Source organism: Neophocaena asiaeorientalis, unplaced genomic scaffold (assembly GCF_003031525.2).
Source record: "Neophocaena asiaeorientalis asiaeorientalis breed wild unplaced genomic scaffold, Neophocaena_asiaeorientalis_V1.1 scaffold479, whole genome shotgun sequence".
In the NCBI taxonomy this organism is placed as follows: Eukaryota; Metazoa; Chordata; class Mammalia; order Artiodactyla; family Phocoenidae; genus Neophocaena; species Neophocaena asiaeorientalis.
This window is the reverse complement of record NW_020173774.1, coordinates 307,674-335,498: the sequence shown is the minus strand read 5'-3', so window position 1 is coordinate 335,498 and position 27,825 is coordinate 307,674. Positions and strand designations below refer to the sequence as shown.

The window sequence follows — 27,825 nt, the reverse complement described above, 5'->3', positions numbered from 1 at the left end:
CTGGGGGATTGAGTCAGGCCAGGGAGCGTTCTCAGGCTGGCCTGGCCAGGGCCCCTTTCTCTCCATGAGATCATATCTGGGTCAAAGAGCATGTAAAGCAGGCAGACCCCAGCGGTCACACAAAGCCCATTCAGCCCGGCCCCTATTCACTCACCTCCTCTCCCTCAGAGACCGCGCACTGCGACCCGGCGCAGCGCCTAAGCCCCAGCTTTGATGTCCAAGAACAGAAAACGGCGATTAAATGTTGTTTTAAAGAGGGAGAGCTCACTGCCCTCCCATCTGTCAAGAGAAAGCTGAGGCCTGAGCGGGAGGAGGGGGTGCAGGGGACTGTGAAGAGGCCTGGGGAACGAGCAGGGACCCCAAGAAGAAAGGGCTGGATGGATGGCTCGGAGGAATGGGGCAGAGGCTCCAAATCAAACCAAATATATTCTGGGCAAAGGATCGTCTTCCAAGATGAGCAATATGGGCAGAGGAAAAGGATACTGGAGAGACACAAAGGCCAAAAGGAAGCCCCAAGAGAAATGAGAGAGAGAGAGCGAAGGGGAGAGGAGTGGAGAGAATGGAGAAAGATTGGGTGAGAGGAACAGAGAGAGACGAGGTGAAGGAAGAATGACAGAGCAGAGCAGAGAGACCAGGAGAGGAGAGAAGAAAGTACAGCAGGACAGAGCAGCCACCCGGCAGAGGGACTGTCATCCGTCCAGGGAGGCAAGTGTAGCTCCAGGTGCTTGGCAGCTCACAACCCTAGGGTCACACAGACCCCAGCCCAGGGTCCCAGAGCACAGGGGCTGAAAGGCCCCTCTTCCAGTCAGCACCCAGAGCGGGCAGGTTAGGCAGGGAATTGGGCCTCCCTGCAGGCTGGTGCCCGGAGGGTATCACATGGAGATAGTTCCCAGTGACTCCCGGATGATGCTGGAGGCCAGGCTGGCCCCTGAGGCCTGGCACTGGTTTCACACCCTGGAGGGGCCGTCGCCACCCTCCCTGCTGTGTTCCTAAGTCTTGGTGACGAGACGGATTATTTTGATTATTCTGGTCAGCGCTGGGCAGGTCGGACGGCCTTGGGCAGAGGCGTTGAGCCAGCATGTCTGAGATTGGGTGGAATTGGCTTTCCGGCTACATTTACCGGTAGGGCAATGCTCCCATCCCCAGGGACAGGAAAGCAGACACACCCAGAGAAGCAGTCTGGGCCCTGAGACGGCGGGGCGGGAGGAGTCGAGCCCATCTCATTTTGTGCAAATGCTTTATCCTGCGAGTGGTGATGCTGGGCTTGCTCCCCCAGCTCAGTCTCCTTTCTCCACTCCGCCCAGCTGCCAGACCTAAGGACCTTTAACTGGGTGGCAGCTTCTTGTTGAGGAATTGATGAAACTCACTTGGCTGCGAGGGAGAAGAAGAAAATATCTGTATAATAAAGGCCAGACAGGAGCCCCCTGCCTCTGGAGTCAGGAGAGAATGAACCTGATTTGGAATCAAGAGATCTAGATGCAGGTTCTGACTCTGCCACTCACCGGCTGTGTGATCGGAATGTGTTATAACCTATGCAAACATTCCAACCCGGTGGCTTAGAATGTCAGCTCCTGAGGGCAGGGGGTTGTCTGCTCTCTTCCCGCTGTATTCCCATGGCTCAGGACAGTAACTATGCAAGTTAATGGATGAACGCCCATGTTGAAGGGATAAATGGACAAGTGCCTGCTTCATACATTCCTTGTACCAAGGATCAAATGCTATTTGTGTATTTAATGCTATTTTTTCAACTAAAACTTATTCCATAAATGTGTCATGAAGGTGGGTACGCACCTCACAAATGTGGCATAAAAGTGCCACATAAGTGAGGCTGGGGTGTAAGGTATTCTCTTTCCCATCCCCAGACAGAAATCTCGGATCCTCTCCACCCAAGAAAAGGCAGAAGGGGCAAAGCACTTTTTAAAAAGGGGGGACACTTCAAGCCAGAGACAACTGAATTAACTTTATTCTCTTCTAACTGCAGATTCAAGGTATACAACTGAACATTGCTATTTTTCTTATGAGACTTATAAATAAAAATACAAAAAATGTTCACTACAAAAAAATCTACTGTTAGTAGGATGTAAAAAATATTCTCTTTGCTATAGAAGGCACAAACTTCACTTAGTGACACATGGAGAGAGAAAAAAACCTGCAGCAGTAATTTCATATTTTCTTTTTTTTTTTCTTTTTCTTTTTAAACCTTGTCAGAAACACTGAAATTACAAAGAAACGCATCAATCTACACGAAACGAAGGCAGATGCGGAAAGCTGCAACCAGGACCGCACAAGTTCGGGTGAACTGCTTCGGGGCTAGGACAGATAGGGCTGGCAAGCACAATGTGGGGTCGCAGGGCTGGGCTGGGGCCAGAGCGGGCAAGAAGAAGGGGAGAGTGAAAGAGAGAATGAAACAAACAGAAGTGAGAGGGGAGGGAAGGGAGGAGGGATGGAGGGAGGGGGAGAGAAAGAGGAGAGAGAGAGAGAGAGAGAGAGAGAGAGAGAGAGATTTGTACAAAAAGTAACCAGTAAAATTGAAGAAACAAAAATTGGGCAACCTCCTAAAATTAGGCTAAGAGGAGGTGCTGAGGTAGACATGAACTAGAACATCAATTAATTAAAAACACTATTCTGTAATACAGAGCAATTGGACTGGCACTTGTGCTGTCACGACAGAAGACAAGCCATGAAAACAAACAGATAACAAAACAAAACATAATACCCAAACCAAAAGGCTTAGTTTTGCTTGGTCCAGCAGGGCAGTAGAGCCCTCAGTGCTATAATTTACATACATATATATATATATTTATCTTTATATATATGGGTCGGATGTCATGGTGCACCACCACGGCCTCTTAACCTTACAAAGATCATGCATAACACTATGTGAACAACTCCTATGACACACACCAGGAGGCTGGTACCCTGTCTGCAAACTGGGATGCCAAGGACTCAGGGAGGCGGGGCTTCAGGCTAACAGGCCTGCGGGGCCTGAACACCCTCTCCCCAGCCCTTTTCCCCTGACCCAACTCCCCTGGTCTGTCTTGCACTCCTCCTGGTCACCTGTGCCTTCCTCCTCCACCCATCAGTCTCACTGCGTAGGGATAGTCTGGCCTTCTTCCCTCCTACTGAAATATCCAGGTAAGTGCCGCCATGAAACTCCAGGAAGGAGGAAACAAGAAGGGAGGGGAAAAAAAAAAGATTTAACATAGCCCTAGGAAGAACGAACACAGTCCGATCTTTCCCCCCTTTTCTGTCCTATGTCCCGTGCCCCCAGCTTTCACCCTCGTTGGGCTTGCAGGGAATTGGCCACAAATCTCCCCCAGTCCCCCCAGAGTCAGAAGGCTGCCACTGCCACTGATCACTCCACTGTAAGGAGATGAGCCAAAGGGCCCCGTCCCTCCAAGGCCTCAACACCCCAGCAGCCAGTTGTACCAGTAGCATCCGGAAGGGTACCAGACACTTGTGAAAAATTGCAGCAGGTTTTCTTTTTTTTTCTTTTCTAAACATGGAAAAACTGTTCAGGCACAAAGATTAAACAAGCCCGCGTTGCATCCCTGGATTGTACGGAATCACTGGGTCCCACAGCCTCCCTTCCCACCCCTATACCCCAGATCTCCCTTCCCCGTATTCGTGGCCTCCTCCAAAGCAGCCCAAAGCAGCAATGATACGTACTATTTTATATCTCTCTCTTGCTATATATATATATCTCTATATATTTGTCTATCCTATATACACATAGGATTTTAATGCTTTGAATGAGTGAAGGAGTGAATAGGGAAAGAGCACATGAGTGAGGGGGAAATGTCACCAAAAGCATTACGGGACACGCTTATAGGAGCTGAACATAGGAAAGGAACTATTAATCCACTTGGACTTTCCAGGCTGGAGAAAGCTCACTGTGCTGGATAAGGCAGTAGCAAGTAGGGTTGTCAGCAGTACCACAGCCAAAGGCAGCAGGGTGACCAAGGGGCCAGATGGCAAAGAAGAAGGATCTCACCTGGGGAGAGAGCAGTCTCCACCCTCCTCGTCTCTAAAGCCTCCAGATAATTTCTGACCCTCACCTTGGCCATTAGGCCTGGCCACCTTGGCAAGGTCAGAATTTTGTCTTTGTGAGCAGGAAGTTGGGAAAGAGTCATGTTGGAGTCTCTTCAGGGTGTCCAGGGCTTCATGGGAGAGGAGAGGAGAGTCCAGTACAGAGGTCTCCCCACTCAGCATCCTTCAGAGATCCCATGCCCCGACCCTCTCTCCCTACCTCTCGACCAGGATCCCTCCCTCCGGGATGGTGGGGGCAGGCAGGGGCTGATTAGGTACCATCCAATGCTGCAACACCAGATTACAACAATACTGCATGATTTAACACACAACCGCACACAACAAGCACACGCACACACACGCATGTACAAAGGGATATTTTGTTGGTGGTGGTGGTGAATTTTTTTTTTGTTTTTTTGTTTGTTTGTTTTGTTTTTTCCTATTCACATTACGAAAGGAAAGGGCAAGGTCCGGTAGAACTGATGAAGGAACTAACAAATATTACAAAAATACTACAATTTGTAAATATTAGCTCAACCCTCTCAGCTTTTACGAACAGCGGAGGAGACCCGGCTGTGTGGGAAGGGTAGGGGAGACGGAGAGGGGTCAACTAGGTCTATGGAATAGTTTGATTTTTTTTTTTCCTTCCCCACCAAAGTTGAATGACATCTTGCTGTTCAAATACTGTTTTCTGGGATTTACAGATCCCCTGAGGGCCAGCCTGTCCCCTCTTCTTCCCAGATTGGGGGAGGCGGCAATAGTGCACAAAGGTTTCTTACAGACTGCCCCTCCCCCAATGATTCCACTCTTCACATTATAAACATGACAACTGCTCTAGTTACATATTTCAAGTTTAACTTTTTTTTTTTCCTTTCCAAAGCACTAAGTCATTATTATAGTTGCAAAATAGCATCCTCCCTACATTATCATCCCCAATCAACGGTCTAGTGACCCAGTCCCCCCTGTCCATATCCCCCCAACACACAACTTTTAAGGCCTTCAGATTTGGTGGGCGAGATTACAGGGGAGGGCAGGAGGGATGGGGCCGAGGGACAGGGGGGTGGTCACAGCAGCACCCATCCCTCCGACTTCCCTGTATGCCTCACAACCCTTCTCCCCAAAACCGCTTCCCTAAACCACTCTTTATAACCTAAGATAAAAATGCAGCCACAACTTTCTCAGAGAGAGAAAAGGAAAGAAAAAAACCACACCTCTTACAAATAAAGCATGATATGAAACGGGAAGACCCGTCCCAAAGCGAACACAAATATTGCAAATGTGCTTTCCAAAAATTCAGGGAGGGGAGGCTGGGAGAAGTTGGGGGAAGCAGAGCAGCAGGATGGGAGGCATGAAGGGAACAAAAGAACTGGACAAACATAAGAGGTAGCTTTTAGAAAAACAACACCCCCGCCCCATCGCAACAACACCCAGGCCGGCTTGTCCCCAACCAGCCCTGAAAAGAGACCAGTCTGGGCAATGATAATGCACACAGAGGTGGGGTCACGCCTTTGCAGGGATCTGAAGAACACAGGCCCCCAGACCCCGATGACCCAGCAAACTGTAAGAAAGGTGGGATTCTCTCCAGAGTGTTTTAGGCAGGATGACATCACGCCTGGGCCGAGCCGGCTGTGATTCTGCCGTGCCCCCAGCACCCCGTCCGTCCCCGGCAGGCACCCACCTTCTGCCCGGGCCTCCCATCCAGATCCTGAGTACTCAGCCCCTTCCGCACGGCCCCCTCCAGCTGGGAGGCTCATCGCTAGGGGACACGGGGAGGGCCTTGGCCAGCTGAAGCCTATTAAACTCACCATTAACTTACACAAGAAACAGAAAAGAACACTCTCCCCATCCTTCCAGCCCCCAACCAAAAAAGAGATACAGGCAGGGGTCAAAAAAGCTCATGAGGTCACAAAAAACTGAGGTAATTCAAGTACAATGTGCTAACAGGTGAACAGAGGACACAGAAAAGAAGCAAAACATAACACGAGGCAAAGCGCTCTCAACTCCTTCTTCCCCACCTCCTCCCCGTGGACTGGGGGGCCCTAGGGAGCCAGGAATTCTGTACCTCTGGACCTGGGTTTTCCCACGGAGCTCACCAGGTCTGGGGTCCCGTGTATTCAAAGGGTCCCCGGCATGACTCACCGACACCCTCCCGGGGCAGGGGTCCCCCCGCAGGTGTAGGGCACCTCTGGAGAAGGACGTCCACGTCCCTCCATGGGCAATGAGCCCTTTGATGGATCCCTCCTCCTAGGGGCTGAAGGAGGGCCGCAGGGGGTTTGTGTTTGTGTGTGTTTGTTTGGTGGGGTAGTGTGTATTTAGTTGTTTCCTTTTTCCATTTTGGAAGCAAAAGCAGCTCAGCAGGAATCTGGCTTAGGACAGGGCTGGACTGGGATGGGCCCTTCCATCTAATTCATCTGCGTTCTCAGAAAGCTGAGGGTGCAAGTCAGACACAGCTTCCCCAACAGGGAGCTGGAGGATGAGGGATCCGGATCCATGGGGGGGCTGGGAGGACAGGAGTCAACCGGGGCCGGGCAGCCAGGAGCTGGGGGAGGGGCTGGGAGCCCTGAGGCCCCTGAAGACCATGACGGGGCACCCAGGTGTGGCGGAGCGGAAGAAAGCAACAGATGAACTGAGCGACGGGAAGGGCAGGAGAACCCCTCCCGGCCCGGTCTGCCCCCAGCAAGCTAGAGCTGCCGTCGTCTGTGTCAGCCAGTGAGCCCGCCCAGCCCCAGCATCTGCAGGCCCCCTTCCTGCACCCCCAGCACCCCCATCCCTCAGCCCCCACCTCCCGAGGGGTCAGTGAGAGCACGGCAGGCAGAGGTGGTTTGGCTCTGACTGGAGGAGCCCTCCCCCCTTCCTAGTCTCCATTTCCGGACACAAAAGGAGGATCTGGGCGGAGGGAAGAGAAGAACATCCCACCATCCGAGCTGAACAAAAGCCCCTCCACCCCCGTCCAAGAAGAGCAGGCCAAGCTCCAGCCGGGAAAGGCGGGATGGAGGCCCGAGGGGAGGGGTTCAGCCAGGCATCCAGGTCACCTGGAGCCCCAGAGAGAACCCAGAGCCCGACAACTCCCAGGTTTCCTTCTCCTTCTCTCTCTCTTTTTTCTTTGTTGTTCCTTGTTTGTTTGTTTTTTGTTGTGTTTTCCACACGGTCCTCCTGGACGTCATCCCGCTCCGTCTCTACTCCTCTTGTCCCCCGCTGCCCCCGCCGCAGGCGCCTCACACATAGCACAGGTAGAGGTAAGTCTTCTCTATCCTCCAGTCGGGCGGGATCTCCTCGGGCTTGTGGCCCTTCATGTGCTTCTGCATGGAGGACAGGCTGGGGCAGTACTCCGTGCAGATGGTGCACTGGTAGGGCGAGGCGCCGTTGTGCGTTCGCAGGTGCTTGATCATGGCCGAGTAGTCCCGGGAACGCTGGTGGCACAGCTTACACTCAAAGGGCTTCTCACCTGTGGGGGGAGGGCAGGAGAAGGCCAGGACAGAGGGAGGGGGCTGTGACATCTGCCCCAGGGATGTTCTGCACCCTCAGCGCCCCCTCGGGCTTGCTGGAGACTCCCCTCCCTCTCTGTCAGCACTCTCCACGGCTATGGATGCACCACCCAGTGTGGCAGCCGCGAGTCACATCTGGCTCCTGAGTGCCGCTGGGAACTACATTCTTTTTTTTTTTTCTTTTTTAATTGAAGTATAGTTGATTTACAATGGTGTGTTAGTTTCCAACGGATTACATTCTCAATCTTGTTCACTGTAACTAACGTGAATAACCACACGTAGCTAGTGGCCACGATGTGGGCCAGCTCCAGCCCCTGGACTTATTCTTAACTCTGTCAGGGGCACGGACTCTCCCCTTCCTAAGAAAGGAAAGGGAGGTCTAGAAAAGGGCCCGCGAGGCCTCTCAAATGCTTAGGGATGGCTCTTCAGCACACAGTTCCTTCCAGGGGAGCAAGGGGATGGAGTCCTTACAGGGCTACAGATGGTGGGGAACAGAGGTGGGGTAAAACTGAGGGGACCCCATCCTGCAAACGTGCTAAACCTGGGAATGGCTACTCCTCTAAGGCTCTAGAGCCTGCCCTGGACCCTGCCTTCCCCTCTGGGGCCAGAATGGGGGAGGGACAGAGAACCTGGGAGTGCATGGCCACACCCAAGCTGCGACCCGCCCACCCTCTGTTACAGTCCGCTGCTGGAGCTGAGCAGAGGATGTGAGGGAACCTTGCTCTGTTACAGTAATTAACTGGCCAGCCTTCTTGCTATCGATACTCCTCTGTGCAGAGGCCCCTGCAAAATAATGAAGTAACGAACAGCCAAAGTGATCTAACTATCGACCAGCTATTTACAACAGGCAGTGCCAGCGCACTTAATGATACACCTGCCAGGTCACATCTCCGACAAGGGGCTCTGGGAAACCCTGGGGGTCACTCTAGTTGTCAGCAACGAGCAGCCCATCCTCTCCTTGTGGCCCAAAGCAGAGCTATGACAACATGTATCCTCTGCCTACCTTCCCTCCCGGGAAAACACACTCTCCCCTGGGCCCGCAGGACCTATCTGATCCCCTCTCCCCATTCCTCTGCTCAGACATAGTGGAAGGGGAGCCTTCCTACTTTGCCACATTCCACTACCTTCCACTATGTCTCACCCTCACAGGAAGTCCTTCTATCTACCCCCCAACTGGCAGTGTACTGTAAATGTTTAACAACTGGCTCTCCAAAAGCCCTGATTTTGTAGCATTTGCTGATGGCCATGTTGTGAACCCTCCCACTGTAGCCAATTTTAAGCAACCAAGGTGATGACACGGAATACGGGGCTGGAAAGAGATGTGCACAATGGCTTTCCCAGGCAGGCTTGGGCTGGCTCCAGCATCCACTGCCCCCAACTCTGGCAACTCTGGATATCGGGACCACTTCCACCTGTTCTGTCCTCAGGCCCCAAGATAACAGTTGCTCACATTTCTTTTATGTAAAAAGGAACATGAAGGCCCTTTGAAATGGTAAAATATTATACATGTAGAGGGGTTAGTAAATCCAACTGCTTCTCTAATTGCTGAACCGAACTCAGTCTAACATACAATTTTTCCCAACCCTCATCATAACCTAACTTAATGTCGCCTAGTTCTTCCTGTAACCCTCAAGTCACATGAAATCACCTTAGCCTTCACTTTCAGCTAGTCAGGCCAACTGACCCCCAATTCAGGATTCAGGAATGGATATCCTCTGTGAGCTCTTGGTATGGCCGCCTGGAAGGCTAGTCTGGGCTCCTGGAAAGAGCGCTGTGATTGATTAGCAAGGTCGGCCTCACCCTTGCAGGGAGGAAGTGGCACTCAGGTCACCGTACTAACACTTAACAGAAGCTGTTCCACTCTTCGGTTCAGCCTGGGACCATGGGCACCCGGGCTTCTCTGCGGACCCACCTGCCCCTGCCCACTCCCCGCCCCAGAGCCAGCTGTGTGTCCTCAGTACCTGTATGCACTCGATAGTGTGTCTCCAGCTGGTGCTTGAGGCTGAACTTCTTGCCGCAGCCGTTGCACTCGTAGGGTTTCTCGCCCGTGTGGATGCGCTTGTGGCTCTTGAGTGTGCTCTCATCCCGGAAGCAGCTGCCACAGAACTCACACTCGTACGGGTGGTCACCTGTGGGGACAAGGGGCTGGATCAGGCCCCCGCCTCCCTCGGCCCCCTCTTTAGGGGACAGTAGGGCAGGTTCAGTGTGCCGGGAGGATGAGGCTGCCTATAGTCGCCACCTCCAGAGATGACTGAGTGACTGAGGGACCCTCCACCCCCTGCCAGCCCCTTAGCATCAACAGGGAGCACGCCTGTGCATGCGTGTCCATACTTTACCGTGGCCCAGTGGCCATCCACGCCTCAAGGGCCAGTCTCGGGAAAAGAGAGCCCGTTTGGTTCAGGGATGAACAGAGCCACCAGAAAGCAGGTCCCCTGAGGGCAGAGCAGACCCAGGGGCTTCGAGACCCTTCCCCCAGCTTCCTTTCCTCTAGGTCAGGGGCAAAAGCCATTCCAGCCTGACTCCCCTACCCTCAAAAAACTCCCTCCAATGTTCTCACTGTCCCCCAAATTCCTTCTGCTCTTTCCCTCCTCCACAGGCTTATGCAACCGTTTCTTCTGCGTGATTTCCTCTTCTCTCCTTGGCGAACTCCTAGTCACCCAGCCAAGTCCAGCTCACGTGTCACCACGGTTTGGAAGTTTCCCTTTAGCGCTACCCCCACTGTCCCCTGCTCAGGCAAATTGAGTCACTTTCTCCTCTGTCCCCAGAGAGAAGAAATGTCCAGCATTTTGTCCTTTTAGTAGTAGTAGTACAATTTTTATGGCACTTTCTAATAATTAAAACGGCCCACATTTGTCAAATGCTCACTACTGTGCTAAGAACTTCACATGGATCAGTCGTATCACGTAATCATCACAGCAACCCTACAAGGAAGACAGTATCTTTCTCATTTTACAGAAGAGAAAAATGAGATGTTTAGAGGTGCTTAAACACGGTCCCTAAGGTCAAAGAGCTAATAAAGAGCTGAGCTGGGATTCAGATCTGGTTCCAGAATCTGGACACTGGATACTTACCGGACTGTTAACTGACAGGCTGTGTTGCATCTGCCGTGACACCCACCGTGCCCACAGACTACAAGCACCGTGAGGACAAGAAGGGAAGCCTGTTCATCCCTGTAGCCTCAGCACGCAACACAGAGTAAACCCTAAGCAGACGCTCGGGAAATGTCAGTATATGAAACTTGGGGAGAACTGCCTTTCCCCGGCCTGGAATTCATGCCCAGCAGCCTCCTTTCTGAGGATGGGGTGCAGGGATTAACCATCTTTCCCTTTGTACCCGAAGTGGGGGCTTTGTGGGGATGAAAGGTGAAGACTTCAGCTACTTATTTATTACAGGAGTGAAGGCACAGACAATAAAGACAGATTGATCACCCCAGACTCTGTTCGTGAATATTTAAATATCGCTGATTCGTCTTGTCGCTGTAATTACAATTTCTCTGGGCTGCAGCTCCACCAGCCACAGTTTATGGTAAAGAACGGCCCACTGTATTTCACGTGTCCCTCTGCAGATGTGCGGGGCTGCCAACCGTGTAATGTCCTCTGCATTTCATACATTTTCTTCAGCCGCTGAAGGTTTAAGTCATCCACAATGACCTACGTTTTTTCATTATCCCCATGTCAAACTGCGCTCGTGCCTGGGCATAAATTGTCCTTCTCGTTATAGACTTGCATGCCTGCGCCTTCACTTCCTCTTTCAAATGATATTTTACTCTCTTCTCTCTCTCCCCTCCTCAGGCTGCTAACCAAACCTCCCCCTTCTCGAACGCAAGCCCCTGCACCCTCACACATTCTCATCTCTTCTGATGGCTCTGAAGGGTTTTTAAGGCTCTGTGGGGAGAGGACGTTGCGGTCTGCTCCCTGGCGGGCTCTCTCACGGGTGGAAGGTTTGCAAGATGCTCCGAGGGTGTAGACGGGTGGGTGGGAGCGCTTCCATCGGAGGGGTAGGACGGAAGAAGCTCAAAGAGCAAAGCCACTCTAGGGGGCCCTGCCCTGGACTCAGAGGAGAGCCTCCACGTGCAGATCTGGGGATGAGCAGATTCCTGAGTTCCAGGCACCTGCCCGCGCCCTCGCTGCTGGGGCTGTGCAGACTGGCCCGTCCCCAGCCGCCAGCCCCATCCAACCCCAGGGAAGGAGAGGCCCATGCAGACCCTGCTCCTAATTAGCCGTGTGTCTAACAGAGTGAGGGTTGGTCTGTGCACGCCTGGGCCTGTGTGCCACTCTCTCTGCGTGTAGACGTCTGCACACACGGCCCCGTCTGACATCCGACTCCCCTCCTTACTGAATCGGCAACGATTACAACTTTAATCAAGAATTCGGTATCCTCATTAAGATATAAATAAATAAATAAAGCAAGGGCCACGTGAGACTTCAGAGGAGCCGGTAATGAAAACGTACATCGGCAGCCACACGGTGGGTTGGGAGGTGGGCACCGCTGTCTGTCTGTGCCTTCCCCCTCCAGAGGGGGGCCCTAAGAGTTTAAAAAACAAAAGGTTAAGGCAGAGAGGTTGGTTTGATCAGATTTTTATGAATTTAATTGTGAAGTGGATCACATGTTACATGAGTTTAAATATGAGATGTCTCGAGTCAGCCCAGGGAAAGGAATAAAAAGTTAGGGGGGGAGAAAAGAAAGACACCAACACACACACACACACACACACACACACACACACACACACACGGATTTTGAAACATGGCAAGCACCTGGCCTAAAATCCTCACCCCGTGTCAGTGTTGCCATAATGTACACAAAACTGGCTGCAGAACTCAAAATCCAATTTGTGGTAGGTTGATTAACTCTGTAGCCTCTTTAATGAGCTTGACATTAAGTACAGGACAAACGAGACTAATGAGAGCCCCCCTCGGGCTTGCCCAGTGCACCTGTGACCCCAGCGGTCTGTCCTCACCTGGTGGCCTCCCTGGCACTGTGGCCAAACCCAGTGTCATCCTTCCCACCCCAGCCCCATCCTGTCGGCTACTCAGCTCCCCCACTCAGCACAGCGGAGAGTTTATTATACGATGCGCCGTGTGAATCAGGGATCCATCAATGCCGAGAGCGCGGCTGGACTAACCTACCCAACACAGCTGCTGATGCTAAACACCCGGCCGCAGCAGCAAATGGGCCAAGAACAAGGGAATATTAATGAGGCATTGTGTGGGGTGTGCTCAGCCTGTGCAGGGCTGTGCGCATAGGGCCTCACTGGTGTGAAATCCATGGGTGTTGGAGTAGGCAGTACACATGCTCCATGTTTCCTAGGTTAAAAGCAAGTACTTCTCCTAAACGATGTCTGGAAATACTCCCTCCCCATGGATCTGAGCCATGACTGACACAGGGGCCGGGGGCATTTTGATATCTGAGCTCTCAGGAGCTAGGGTGGGCAGGGCAGGGCGTATCCTGGGTGGACTTAGCAGGACTGGGATCGTTCCAGTCACATGAATCCAACTGATGGGGCCCAGCAGAATGCTCAGAAGTGACTGAAAGGTAACTGGCCACCTTTGATAAGGCTGAACTTGGGGGCCCAGTGGGGGAGGTGTTGACAGGAAGGTGCATGTATTAGGTTGGTCCCAAAGTTCGTTCGGGTTTTTTCTGTAACATCTTGCCAAAAACCCAAGTGAACTTTTTGGCCAACCCAATACCTGCAGGGGATGCTTATGCGGTCACTACAGAGAAAGCCCTTGTCAGCATCCCTTCCTCCTCTGCCCTTCTTGTCAGGCCTTCCCCTCGGAGACCTCCCCGTGTCCGAAGCCAGCAAATCTAAAAAGTTCTAAGCAAATCTGGTGATGCTAAGGCAATACGCTCCCCTGAACGGAAGAGCAACCGGAAGCCCGAGTCCAGGCAGGCTCCTTGGCGAGGATGCCTACTGCTGGCAGGCCAGGCCACCTCGGTCCATGATAAACAAAGCCCCTCCCGTATTCAGCAGAGCCTGCCACTTAATCCCAGAGCATGATAAGACCCAAGAGTGAGGAAAGGGTCCTGCCAATGCTGTCATGAGGCACACAGAGTTTTTTATACCCTCTCCAGCAGACGTGAGAACATACCCTGTTACTACTCAGAAAGAGAGTCTGCCTCTGTCTCCCTGGCTCCATCACCCACCTCTCACCCCAAAAGCAGGACAGAATACACACAAGCAAAGACACATGCGGACTCAGAAACAGGCAATCCTTTATCCATGTACAGCCAGAGAAAGGAAGGCTTTCAAGTCACCCATGACCTTGCTAGAGGGTCAGGGGCCGCTGCAAGGAAGCAAATGCCTCTTGGCTCTCAGGACCAAGTATCCCAGCCCAGACCCCTTGACTCACAACTACTCTCCTCCCCCAGCATCTCCAACTGGCTAAGCAGGGATGTTTCATGGCTCACTGTTTATACGACCTCACTGTCTCCCCTAAACAGGGCTAAGGCTAGAACGTGTGCTTCTGTTACTGGGGAATAAGCAGGACCACTTCTGCCACGTTCCCTTGAGAGCCCAAGGCCGACCTCAGGAGTGTGTGTGCACACCGTGTGTGTGTGTGTGTGTGTGTGTGTGTGTGTGTGTGGAGTGGGCCGGCAGTGGGAGGGGGAAAGGCAGAGACAGAGACCAAGAAGGCAGGTTTTTCTCAAAATTCGTCTTGGGTCCACCTGCATCAGAATCCCTGGGGGATATTTACTAATAATGCTGAGTCTCGGATCCCACCTGTACCCACTGAATGGAAGTTTCTGAGCATGGGACCCAGGAGCCTGCATTTCTAATGGGTACCCTCTCTGTCGGGCACAGAGATGTTGAGAACCAAAGGTGCCCAGGGTGGGACAGGATAAGAAGCGTCCACGTTGACCTGCACCTCGGAGGCCCCTGCATGCCCGACGCTTGAGCAGAGGAGGGCTGAGGGCACCCCCGCCTGATGTGTTTGGAGGGAAATGCAGACAGTGGTTCCCAGAGACCCTGCCCTGCCCGTCCCCGGCCTGGCCTACCTGTGTGTGAGCGCAGGTGGCGTTTGAGGGCTGTGTGGCTGGGGAAGGTACGGTTGCACTCGCTGCAGGTGTAGCTGCGCACCCCCGCGTGGACCTCCATGTGCTGCTGGAGCGCACTCTGGGCCTGGAAACGCTTCCCGCACAGCAGACAGAAGACAGCCATGTCCGTGCCTGCGGGACACAGCGGGGGAAAGCCTCAGGGCTGGACACAGGCCTTCTTCACCCAGCTAGGCTGGAGCCAGAGCCATCGTCAGGCCAGCACCCCGGGCCCCACCCTCGGTGGCAAACCCAGAGGTGGTGCAGGCCACGCGATGCTGCTGGAGCCCCCGCTGTGCGGCTCCAACGGTGGACAGAATCCACTTACTTCCTGCCCTCATGGAACCTAAAGTCTAGTGGGAGAAAGACATTAATCAAACACATCAGAGCAGCAAATGAGTCTGCAATCGTATGGAGGTCTGTGTCAAAGGCAGGGTACCAAGAAGGCATCTATCAAAGGGACTTTCAGAGCCTGGCACAGGAGGTGGGGCATCAGGCCGGCCTCTGTGAGGAATCACAATAATGGAGATGATACATGCCAGCCGTCGTTCAAGTGTAACTAACTTAAAAATCCCATCTCAAAAAGGCGGGCTCTGCATCCTCACCCTTCAGATAAGGAGAAGGAGGCACAGAGAGGCTGAGTTACTTGTCCGAAGTAGCACAGAGCTCACAAGCAAACAGGGCTGGGATTCAAACCCAGGCAACCTGGATTTGATCCGCTCCTAACGCGAGCTACAGACCCGATTCTCTTAACCACGTCTCCATTCATTAATGCGTACATCTTAAGGGTCCATTCATTCAACAAATATTATTTTAGTATCTTCTATAAGGAGGACTCTCTCCTTTGGCCCTGGGGATGTAGCCACAGAAAACCGTACCAAGTGCCTGCCCTCATCATAGATGTTACCCAGCACGCTGGGCCATGAGGAGAGCATTCCAAGAAGATGGAATAGTATCTTTGAACTGGAGAGAAACGTGACGGGTCAGAGGATAAGACAGAACAGGTCACCTGGGGAGGCAGAAAGAAAGTAGAGCGGAGGTCAAAGAAGTAGGCAGGGCCAGCTCGTACGGGGTCTTGAAAACCACGTTAACATGTTAAGATCTTCAGGCTTCATCCCAAGACCAACGGGCGGCTGTCAAGGGATTTTAAGCTAATGAGTGACATGAGATTTTCATTTAACTCTGTCTGGTCGTTCCCTGCGCTGATGAGAAGCACGGGTAGGTACCCCATGGTACCCTACAAAGGCAGGCTGCCATTTTCTGTCTGTTATCAACCCCCTTCCTGATGCTGCTCTGGGACCATGGCCTTGCGGGGTTCAGTACCACAGGAGGGAGCATCTAAACTTTCCAAGGACTCACCAGTAGCTCCTTGTCTACCATTTTGGATTCCATGTCCCTAAGCGTGTCAGCCCCCTGCCCCGGGAAGCTCCCCATCCGCTCGTCTCTCTTTGCCGGCATCTGGGCATTATCACCTGTGGTCAGCCCAGCGCTGCCTCCCCTGTGTAAAGGACACAAGCAGGAAAGGGGGTCAGGCCCAGTGCCTGGCAGCCCAGAGTGGAAGGTGGAGCAGAGCTTTGGCTGTGGCAAGTCGTGGGCTGCTCAATGTGGCATCAGGGAGCTCCCGGCAGAAAGAGGGTGACAAGAAGGACAGCACAGAGAGCTTGTGGCCTCCGGGGTCCATCAACAGAGATAGCAAATGGAAGGCCCGTTCTGGACAACTCAGTCCCATTCATGGCTGGGTTTGCAATGAATGGACTGGCAGGAAGGCAAAGACGGCCTCTCATTCTCCCCAGCCCCCCACCCCTCACAGCACCTTCAGCCATGCTCATCACACCTGCAGACAGACATCGCCTGCATCCAGGTCCAGGGAAGGCTGAGCAGGGGGTGTGGAATATCAGCAAGGACACAAATTTGCTCCTGGACTCAAAGAGCAGAAGGGAAGGGGAACTACTACAGGCCGTGTGCTAGGTGCTTTATCTATGTTGTCATCTCATTTAAAACGTGCAAGGCAGGATTCTCGTGCCCCTCTGTACAAATGGGAAAACAGAGTGATTAAGTAACTTGCCTAAGGTCACACAGTTAGAAAGAAGCAGAGCTGGCATTGTTAAATGCTTCAGTATGTCTGATTTCAGAAATCACAGGGCTGGGCTCATGTCTCCCTCCGGATCTGCCACCTGTCTGCATGGGCTTCTCTGGGAAGAGGCACAATAATGACACCAGCGAGGCAGCTCCAACCCAGCTGGTTCAGGAGCCCCAGTGCATGCAGGGCCCATCCTAGCAACAGCTGGAGAACCTGGGCCAGGAGGCGCGCAGTGGAAGCCGAGTCACAAGGTAAAGCTCTCTGAAGCCTTCCTACTCCACCGGGAGCCAGCAAGACCTCTGCAAGGTACTCGGGTGCTGGCTCCACTTGATTGAGGGGGCACACTGATGGCAGCGGTCTGCCCAGCAGAAGCAGACGACGGCTGACAGTGAGTCCTCAAAGCCCAGTCTGGCCTGGCCAGCCTGCCCCAGAATGGAGTCCATCTGCAGCATGTCCTGTGACATGGCATGCTGTGGCTGCTTCATCCTGAGGGCCCCCAGCACCAGCCCCCTCTCTGGCCCTAACCTCACCCCACAGAGAGTCCTGATGAAGCCAGACATCAAGCATCTGCCTTTTATCAGTAAGATGGAGCAGGTTTTCTGGGCAAACCACGCCCTTTAAGAGCCCGGGTTTCTCCTTATGCATCCTCCGAAATCCTCAGTGTGGAAGGAATCTGCGTCAGAGGGAACATGAATGACATTCCCAGGAGGACACCCGAGCCTAGAAAGCCAGGCCCAGGGACTTCCCTGGTGGTCCAGTGGTTAGGACTCCATGCTTCCAATGCAGGGGGTACGGGTTCAATCCCTGGTTGGGGAACTAAGATTCCCACATGCCTTGTGGGAAGGATGGAAGGGAGGGAGGGAGGGAGGGAAGGAAGAAGGGAGGAGAGAAAGAAAGAAGGAAGGAAGGAAGGAAAGAAAGAAGAAAGGAAGGGTGGAAGGAAGGACGGGAAGAAAGAAAGGAAGGAAGGAACGAACGAACGAAGGAAGGAAGGAAGGAAGGAAGAAAAGAAAGAAGGAGGGAAGGCAAGGGAAGGGAAGGAAGAAAGAAAGAAAGGAGGAAAGAAGGAAGGAAAGGCGGGAAGGAGGGAAGGAAGGAAAGAAAGAAAAAGAGAGAGAGAGAAAGAAAGAAAAAGGAAATTGCATATACATCTTTTTAAAAAAGCCAGGCCCAGAGGAGCTCTGAGGGTCAGTACCACTGCAGGGCAGACTGAGAACCCTGCAACCTCACCCCTCCCCGTCTTCCCGGGGCCCCGAAGCTGCCCCACTATGTGGTCTCTTCTTCTCAGGAATGGCTGAACCCATTTCGTGTCCATTCAGCTGACTCGGTGAATATCACCTAGCGTAGGCACTGTGCTAGGTGACAAGAGGGATGCTGAGGTCAACCAGAGAAATAGGGTCCCAGATTAGTGGGGGACACAGACAAGCCAACGACCAGCCAGAGGATAAGACAGGCTGATGCCAAGAGGGCTTCGGAGAATCTGAGTTAGGTTTTAAGAAATGAAGTAGACTGAGAAGCCAAGGACCAGAGGGGGGCACGGGAGCCAGGCTAGAAACCCCGCAAGCAAATTTCAGAGCAGGCAGGGGCAGAGGACAGACCCTGAGGATGAAAATGAGCAGGGAAGGTTATGGGGGTTTGGATGGCAGAGGGCCGTATCACCTGGTAGGACAGATTAGATTTCATTCCACAGGCAATGCGGTGCCACGAAAAGAGGGGGTCGGGTGCTAGCCTGATCCAACCAGTATGTGAGGGCAGTACCCCTGGGGGCTGCAAGGGCACCAACAGCAGTGGCAAGTGGCTGAAAGCAGGGAGGAACATGACGGCTTCTGTGCTACCACTGGAGGAGAGCGGGGACCAGTCTAGGGTGGGGGCTGGGAGGACAGGAGGAGGACTGGAGAAGTGGAATCCAGGGCAGTGGCAAGACAGGACCCTCAGCCTGGGTTCGAGTCAGGAAGCGTGATGCATTTGAAGTCCTGGACGCCAGCTCTGTACCTTGGTGACACGTTTAAAGTTATGCAGTGACCACCTGGAAAGGACATGCTACAGTGTCCCTACAGTGGTCTCTCTCCCCTTCCTGGGACATCTCACAGGGCACAGGGGCTCTCCCTGGCCACCGAGACACTGCCCCAGGCTCAGACATAAAGAGACGGGGGCTCTGAGACCCCACATCCACTCTCCATTCTTCTGTTTGGAGACCAGCAGCTGAGAAGATGGAAAAATATTTTTAAAGGAAAAAGGAAAGAGCGGGGGGAGACACAAGAAACGCTATTGGTGCATGCAAGTTAAGAATCTAGAGACGAGATGTAGTTATTAAACAATTTGCCGCAGTTCCTGCCTAGCTGATTGTTTGCATGTATGATGAGTCAGGGCAGATTCTATTACACTGGGAGATTAAGCAAATAAATGCTAGCTTTCGGAAACACGTTAAAAACTGGGGCTATGGAAATAAAACTATCTAGAAAATTGTATTAGCAATTCATTAGCTGCAGTGAGATGTTCGGCGAGGCAAGGGGGTCCGGCAGTGTTAGGGCTCTGCTCCCTTCAATGCCTGAGACCCTGAGATGCTCACTGCTCCTTCCTCTGCTGTGGGGAGACCTCATGCCTGATACCAGTGGGGAGAGGGAAGGAGCCTCCACTGGTTGCAAAAGACATTCAGAGATCAGATGGTCAACATGCCACAAGGGAGACCAAAGAAGCACATGGGTCCTGGCTCTGCCACTTACTTGCCTTGTGACCCGGAGCAAGTTGCTGAACTTCTCTGGACCAGAGTTTGTCCGTCATTTGACACATTGCTTGTGGTTGTTGAGAGCATCAAATGAGATACCCGAGTGAAAAAGCTTTTTAGCTATGAAGGGTAGCAAAGCCAATACCAGCCCAGACGATGCCTTTGTCTGAATTAGAAAATCATGCCTCTTCCTCTGGGCAGACACAGATCCTCGCCTGGGCACACAGCTCTGCAAGCAAAGACGGCTGAACTCCAGCCTCCATTCCTCCCTCGGCTGGGCGTCCTCCTGCAGTGAACAACCTGGATACAGATCATGGCCGCCCTCCACAATACACAAGCCTAAGTTGTTTTTTCGACTCTGGGCTGCTTCTTCCAGGGACTGACCCTAGAGAAGGCATCTTGGATGAGTGACACCATTTAGGACTCAGTGCCAAAAACACCTTCTTCCTCTGAGCCCTCATGATTCCACCACAATTATCAAACCCTTTGTTGTACTCATTTTTGACATTCAGCTCTGTCTAGTAGATGGTAAGTCCTCCAAAACAGGGACTATTTTCTTCACTGTTATATCCCCCAAGATAAAGCACAGGGCCTGGCATATAGTAGGTGCTCAATAACTGCATGTTGTATTCAAGAATAAATAAGGAGCTGAGGGACAATCACAAAGGACAAAGGGGGGAAACAGGGTGGGGAAAGTCATGGTACAGAGCAATGGATGGCTAGAGCTGGGGGAAGCCCAGACCAAATGCAGCCATTACCGGGAACTTCCAACAAGGCTCTCCTTGGAAATTAGTAATGCCCAGTAACCCCCAGACAGCTGATCTGTTTGGGGCCTCTCTTGTCTGTATGGTGGGCTGAACAGGACTCCCCGGTTCTGGCTTCATGTCTGAGCTCTGTTGCTCAGAAGCGGAGTCCCAGCCCATAGAAAAAGGACCAGTTTTACCACACCATGCAGTGAAACAGAAGACCCTGGTTCTAGCCCACAGGTGCAGCCCTTCCCGGCTCTGTGACTCTGAGCCAGGTAGCTGCTGCCCTTGGCCTCATTTCTTCATCTAGGAGATGGTATTCACGAGTAAGCTGCCCTTTCCACTACCAACTTCAGAGTGCTGTTAGGAGGCAACTGGCAAACGTTATTGAGTATGTAAACCCTACAAATGTACTGTTTTCAATCAATCTGTAAATTTCAGTGTAAATCAGATACATCAATTAGCCTTGGCCCAAAGAAATAATTCACCAGGTCAAAGAACAGCACTTCCTCTGCTCTTCTGAAGAATGAATGGGGCTCAGTGTTAGGCTGGACCCCAAGGGTGTCTGCCTGAAGGGAATTTACACTAGAAAGAGGGAATGGGTGTGGTAGGGTTGATGGAGAGAGGTCCCAGGTAACGCGCAGAAGGGCCATGCAAATATCTGTACCCTCACTTGCACCCATTCTATCTGGAGATGGTGACCCCACCATACCCACCTTCCATCCCCAAGGGCGGCACAGCCAATCTTGGCTGCAGGGCATGTACCACTCACAGATTCCCAATTTAAAACAAGTTTAATTTTAGCCAAAAAATGGGAGAAAGCCAAGGCTAGGGCGGAACAGGAGGCAGGAGGGGTGACACAAACCCAGGGTATTTATTTCACCCAGGTGATGACTGGGTCTGAAATTATGAGACACAAAAACCCTCATGTTGACACCTGTGCCATTTCCATACCAATTAGCTCTTTAATAGAAGGGAAGGAATAGGACCAGAGGGATACACAGCCGGAGAAGATGTTCAGGGGCTACACCTTCTTGGAGCAAAAGGTTCTTATTATCCCTAGATATAAGCAGTTTCTTAATCAAAAGAGCAGAGGGATCTAAATATACTCGGGCTTTTTTTCTTGGTAAGCCGGCCGTGAGTGTACATGTGTGTGCGTGTGTGTGTGTGTGTCCTTGCACATGGACCAAGGATGGGCTTCTCTTGTCTAATTCCACCCAACCTCACCCAAGAAAGGAAGAGCTGCTTCCCCGCCCCGCTGCAACTTCTTCTCTCCAGAAGAACATATCATATTTAGGAGGTGTGAAAACCGTGACTTAAACTGGAACCACCTTCCCCCTCCAAATCCTCAGACATGCCTTTCTACTTCCTCTGACTCTCAGGATTACTCCTTCCTAAGACACCATTTCCAGTCCTGGGAAGCCTTGTAACCACACACCAAAACTGTCACAGAAACTGCCACCTCTTCCTCTTCCCCATCCTTCTCTTCCTTCCCCCCAGGTCATTGCTAAAAAAGTGGCAGAGCTGCATCATCCATTGTGCAGGAGGAAAAGACAGACAGAGACAAGCAGCCCAGGGCTGACTCACACCGAAGGCAGGAAGGCTCTGTCTGCATCTCAAGAGGCTGGAGGTGGTGGCGAAGGGGGGACAGGCCAGGGAGCAGACGAAAGGAAGCAAAAGCTCAGCTCATGACATTGGCAGGGGTGCCTGCCTTTTCATTCCTCCTGTGCCATCACTTAGGGCTTGGCTCCTTTGCAAGGGATCTACTGAAGAAAGCGTCAAACGATCCCTCTCTATCTCTCCTCCAGGGCATAAGTTGCAGCATCATTCGGGATGAGTCCTGAACTCCCAGCCTTCCTCAGAAGGCTAGCTACATGCACAAGGAGGGCCCAGTCTACCCAGCCCAAGAAAATGTCAGCCCACCAACTGCGCACCCCACCCCACAGCTGCTGGAGAGTGGTAGACAAGTCCCACTGCTTACTGCCTACAGCCTCTCTCCCAGGAAGGGTAGAGAAGGCTGAGAAAACATCTCTGCAAGGCTTGCCTCAAACCAAGCCACAAGTCTGTGCTCCAGTGCTTGTCTCCTACGTATAGTCACCTACTGCTACCTACTGCTAGAGCACTTTTCATCCTCTGCTCAGTTATGTCTTCCCAAACCAAGCCAGGAGCTAAAAACCTTAGCATCTAGCCTTCTTGTCAATTTCAGTCTTGTCAATTCCAGTCTCCGTATCCAGGCCTCCCTACCCCTTTTTCCTTTCTTTCTTATCTGCTTAGAATCTTGGAAGGCACCCACATATCAATATAACCTTCTATTTCCACAAGGGAAAGGGGGAATGTTAGCGTTTTACATCAGTAGTCCAGGGAGCAGAGTTCTCAATGAATAAACAAATAGAGAGGAGCCGGAGTAGCTGATTCAAATTTGTTTTAAAACTAAGCCATGTCTCAGAGCACACACCTGTGCATGTATACGCGCGTGTGTGCACACGCGTGCACACACACTTGCTCACACACCCCTCTCAGTCAGTCTCTTGGGGAATGTGGCCACAGCCTCAGGCGGCTCAGGCGGCTCAGGCGGCAGCAGCTAGCAATGCTGGCTCCCAGAAGCTGTGTATTTGTTTAGCAGACACAAGTGCATTTCATTACTGGGCACCTCCAGCTACAGTAAACAAATTTGTCAGCTCACTAGCTCATTAAGGTGCACCCCGGACGCGGGGGATTTATTGAGACCCGCACAATAAAAGTAACCTGAATGGATGTACTAATTTTGTCAATCACTCCAACAAATGAGCCAAAGAGGGGGAGAAACTGGGGGAAGGGGACAAGAGCAGGGGTGGAAAAGAAAGGAAAAGAGGTAAAAAGGAAGAAGAAAGTTGAGTTTGGTTTGCAAGAGACGGTTAACGGGTTAAGATGGGGCCAGATCTGTGCTTTGCTGCCTGGTTACGTGACGGCCTCCCCGTTCCATCTACCTCACGCTGGGCCACCCTGTCCAGGGTGCATGGGTCCCCTGGTGGGACAGTGTCAAGGGCAAACTCAATGGCAAACCAAGTCCCGGATCCCTGGCATCAGAGAGGGAACTAAGGAATCGAGGATGCAGAGCCCCCCTGGAGAAAGTAGCAGCAGCCTCCAGGTCAGAAGAGACTCGTTGCCTCTCCTGGAATCTCCCACCCATTCCACAGCCCCTTCCCAGCCCAGCTCCCGGACCCTTCCAGCCATTCCAGAATGAATCCAAACGTCCACCACAAGAGCAGAGGGAGGAAAAAGGGAAGGGAGACGGTGTGTGCGTGTAGTGGGGGGTTTGGGGTGGAGAGTAAATCCGGAGAGGTATGCAGCCCTCTGGTCTGTAACTTTCAAAATGACAGCAGGACTGGGGCAAAGGTCACGGGGTCCAAGGCCTTAAGCACCTCCGCCAGCTGTGGCAGTGCGGCCCAGAGCCCGCAGGACGCCTGCCCGTATAAATCAGCCCTAAGCAGCACCCGCTGGGGCCGAGGACAATGGGCCCACACGGGGGTGGGAGGCAGGACAATGGGGCCTGGCCAGTGCGCAGGCCCGGAACAAATGTGCCCTGGCACCACGGGGGCCCCCATTTGTGAAACTAATTGGCCCACGATTGAAAAATTGGACCAACTTCAACAGCCCTGAGTGGAGAGGAGCGGCCCGCAGTCCCTTAACCTAGCCCAGCTCTGCAGAGCCTGCCCGGCCCAGCCCTGGGGGTCTGAAATGGGAACGGCTCTCAGGTACTGCCCACTCTGGCAGTGGGAGATGGGACCTTTGAGATGGGGCCGCCTGGGAGAGGAGCGGGTGGTGGTGGGCCGGTGGGCCTCTTGCTGCCTTGAAGGACCGGTATCCAGTTTCTCCTCCCAAGAGGCAGAGAAGGACTGAGCTCCTCAGTTTCTCTACACTGCTTGTTCTGTAGGACTAAAGCTCAAAAGAGAGAGGCTGGCACCTGTCTACCCCGAGGGTTCCTGAAACCAAAGGACTCCCAGCTTTCTTCCTTTGGGGGTAGGTGGATGCAAATAAACACAGAACTACAATGGGTTCCTTCCTCAATCCAGCCTCCCTGGCATGTGTTCAGCTCTGTGCCCTTGGCCTATAACCACTGCGGGAAGCCTGCAGCTCTGTGCAAGGCTGCATGAGAGCTGGCCTGTAAGAAGCTGGTCCTGAGACTTCTGGGAAAGAAGCCCTGGAATATGTGATGGGAAGTCAGTATGGTGTGTGAAAGGACAGGCCAGGGTAATTGTCCCGCCATTGTCCTCTTGCCCTACCCTTTCCTGTGACTTCTCACTATTGGCTCCCAGTTGAAGAGGACTGGAAGAGTAGAAAGCACTGGAGTCTTCAGCCGGAAGGCCTGTCCTCAAGTCCTGGCTCAGTGGCTAACTTGCTGTGCACTCTCAGGTAGGTTACTGGACTTCTCTGGGCCTCAGTATTCTCAACAGAAAAATGAAGGTGGAAGTAAATGATCTTAAAAGGTTCCCCCCATTCTAACAGTCAATAATTCTAGGCCTATTTGAAGAGGATGCAGGAAGACTGAAAGGTCTTTCTCCCACTGATATGCACTTCAGGCATCTCTCCTTCAAAATATCACTTGATAGCCTTCTTTTAGTTAAAGAGAATCTCAGGGCTCCACTGGGAACCACTGTCTTTGGCTCACAGAGGGACAGTCCCAGGAGAGACACAGAAGAGATCTAAGCTTGACTGATCATTTGCTTTGGCCGATCCAGGTCTCTTCCTCTGAACCCTCAAGCAGCCCTGAGAGACAGGGTGTTTAGAAAGATAGGGAAAGCAAGACTCGAGAGAACCTGCTAGGTCCTTTCTCTCAAGGGGCCACCAGTTACCGGCTAGTACCTCCTAGAACTGGCCATACACCCAGAAGGGCAATTCTTTTTTTTTTTTTTTTTAATTTTATTTTATTTACTTATTTTTGGCTGCGTTGGGTCTTCGTTGCTGCACACGGGCTTTCTCTAGTTGTGGCGAGCGGGGGCTACTCTTCGTTGCGGTATGCGGGCTTCTCATTGCAGTGGCTTCTCTTGTTGCGGATCACAGGCTCCAGGCGCGCAGGCTTCAGTAGTTGTGGCACATGGGCTCAGCAGTTGTGGCTCGCGGACTCTAGAGCGCAGGCTCAGTAGTTGTGGCGCGCAGGCTTAGTTGCTCCACGGCGTGTGGGGATCTTCCCGGACCAGGGCTCGAACCCGTGTCCCCTGCATTGGCAGGCGGATTCTTAACCACTGCACCACCAAAGAAGTCCCAGAAGGGCAATTCTTGAGTCGCTGGGTCTGAGGGTACCTGCCTGCCTCTCTGTGCTGGGCAAAGGCCAGGTGATGGGGTGGGGAGAGGGGAGCAGGGGCTTTCTCTCCCCTGCCCCCAGCCCCGGGATGACAGAAAAAAACAACCAAGATGATGGGTCAGAGAACCAGACCCCCTGAATCCAGCGGCCTCGTTTCCTTAGCACGTTGCCCAACACACAGTAGGCACTTCAATTTTGAGTAGTGTGTCCAAAGCATCACGAGAGGCCACTGAGGTTCCGCCTGAAGATGAGACCCAATTTCCTTACTGTACAATAACTCATTACCAGGCCTCTCCCTCTCTCGTCTTCTTTAAGTGTACAAGACATTGTCAACAGAGTTCATCTCCCCAGATCCAGGCATCCCCAAAGGCCTCCTGAGGTTCCTGGGCAGGAACTGGAGCCCAGGAGAGGGGTCACTGGAAAAAAGATAGCGACTCAGCTGGGGTCCTATCTAAAATGTCCTGTAAACCCCAATGTACTTCAGAGATGAGAAGGAGACCCACCTCGAAGAGAAGGGACGGACAAGGAGACAGGCAGACCTTTGCAAGACAAAGACCCAAAGACAGGATGGGCTGGGGAGGGGAGCAGGGGCTGGGGGAGACAGAAATTCAAAATAAAATGAAATACCGATTGTTTCAGAGCCATTAACTATCAGACAAACATTGGGCACTGAAAATAAAAACTACCCCATATACATAAACAAAAACAAACCAAAAACATAGAAGGACATATTCATTTTACTGACATTTTAATGGTTCCTCTCCTCCCCCCCCACTCCCCACCCCCGCCAGAAGATGATTACAAATTAAGCAGCATTTAAATGCTTTTTACTGTCGACAGTTAAAAGGAGGGCTGTGAGCCTGGGAGTGTGGTGGCCATTCATTCCCACGGTAACCAGGCTATCTGAGGCACCTCCAGGCCTACCCGCACTGTACCGCACACAATGGGCAAAGAGGGAAAAGTCCGCACGCCATGAATTCTGCAGGACGTTCAGAAGCAAATTAAAATATAAAAAGCTCCTGGCACAAAGATAGATACCAAGAGTGAGGGCTGGGCAGGCAGGTCAAGCTCGTGGAGTTAAAGTCTTAGCAACGGCAGAGTTTAAGCACAGCCTGACTACACCTTATTCAGGGCTGCCTTGCATTTGGTTTATGTACTGTGTGTGTGTGTGTGTGTGTGTGTGTGTGTGTGTGTAGTACAGGAAGGATAAAGGGTGGAGGTGGCTTTTCTGGGGACAGAGAAAAAAACAATTAAGAGAGCCCAGGAGCTCTAGGCAAGACCCCAGACTCCAGACCCCAGGGAATGGGTAGAGGACACACCAGATGCCCCAACCTGGGCTTCACAGTGGGCACTGGTCCACCCCTCCAGTGCCTGAGTCATGGCCTTCTCTGCTGGACCACGGGTAGGAACCAGGTGATCTGAATTTCACTCTGGTGAGAGGAAAGGATTTCATTCCAGGGTGGACCAAAGAACAAATTTTAAGTTTCCAGAAACTGACTCTTTCATTGCCCACACTAACACACCCAGCCAATACCTCCAATATTCATGTCTTTCTGAAAGGCTAAACCCGACTCCATGTTGGGTCTCAGCAAATTTTATTGCTAGAACTCTGTGTTAGGCAACTTAAAATGGATTCTAAGAACCCATAGCATCACAGGGACCTTTTAGAATAATGAAAACTCACCCCCAGGATAAAGGGGAGAAAAGCAAGGATTAAAAAAGAAAAGGAGTGTGGCGTGGGGAACATGGGCTGTAGCCACCAATTTCCTTTTCAGTCCTTCAGAGACGAAGATGGAAAGCAACAGAAGTGAGCTGGCTACCAGGTGGAGGGCGGCGAGAGGAGGCTGGATTTAGAAGGAGCTGGGTACATTCTGTGCCCTAAGTTTAACATGCAGGAGGGGTGACACAGAAATAAAAGAGACACGTCCCCTTTAAAAGGAAATATAATCTACAGTGTGCAGCCAGGCGGCCCATAGTTTCAATCTCGTTTACTATAGAGAAAACTCTGCTAGCTGTTCTCTATCCCACAAATCCGATTTAATCAGACAAGCCAGCCAGCGTGGCTTGGAGTAAAAACGGATAATTAGTAAACAGAGAGCTACTCCAGTGCTTCATTGGCATTCGAGTTGGGCTGCTGTGTCGCATTTAAAATGCAGTCTGATGAAGTTTACAAAATCAAACCATTTGTTACTCCTATTGAAGAGGCTTCAGGCCACTTGCAATTAAATTGGAATTAGTGCTCAGAATGAGACACAGCAAATTCATACTAAAAAGGGATCTGACTTTGAGACATTTGACTTCACTTCAACAGTTTCTGTGCGAGTGTGTGTGGGTGGGTGTTACTAAAAGACTCCTCACTCGCCCCGACTCTGCAGGGCTCCCCAACTCGTGAGCTTGCCCCTGACAACCTGCTAAGGTCTGGGCTGGCTTTGGGGAATGGGGCA

At 52.2% G+C, this 27,825-nt stretch overlaps 1 protein-coding gene across 1 annotated transcript in view; it reads right to left on the bottom strand.

Moving 5' to 3' along the window:
- Positions 1-6,821: 6,821 nt before the first annotated feature.
- ZBTB16 (zinc finger and BTB domain containing 16) overlaps positions 6,822-27,825 on the bottom strand; it is a 189,535-nt gene continuing 168,531 nt past the window's right edge. Inside the window, exons 5-7 of the mRNA XM_024751792.1 lie at positions 14,514-14,684; positions 9,476-9,643; positions 6,822-7,474 (exon numbers count right to left, since the gene is read on the bottom strand). Of these exons, the coding sequence (XP_024607560.1) occupies positions 7,245-7,474; positions 9,476-9,643; positions 14,514-14,684 (569 nt within the window). The 3' untranslated portion in view covers positions 6,822-7,244. The remainder of the gene's footprint in view (positions 7,475-9,475; positions 9,644-14,513; positions 14,685-27,825) is intronic.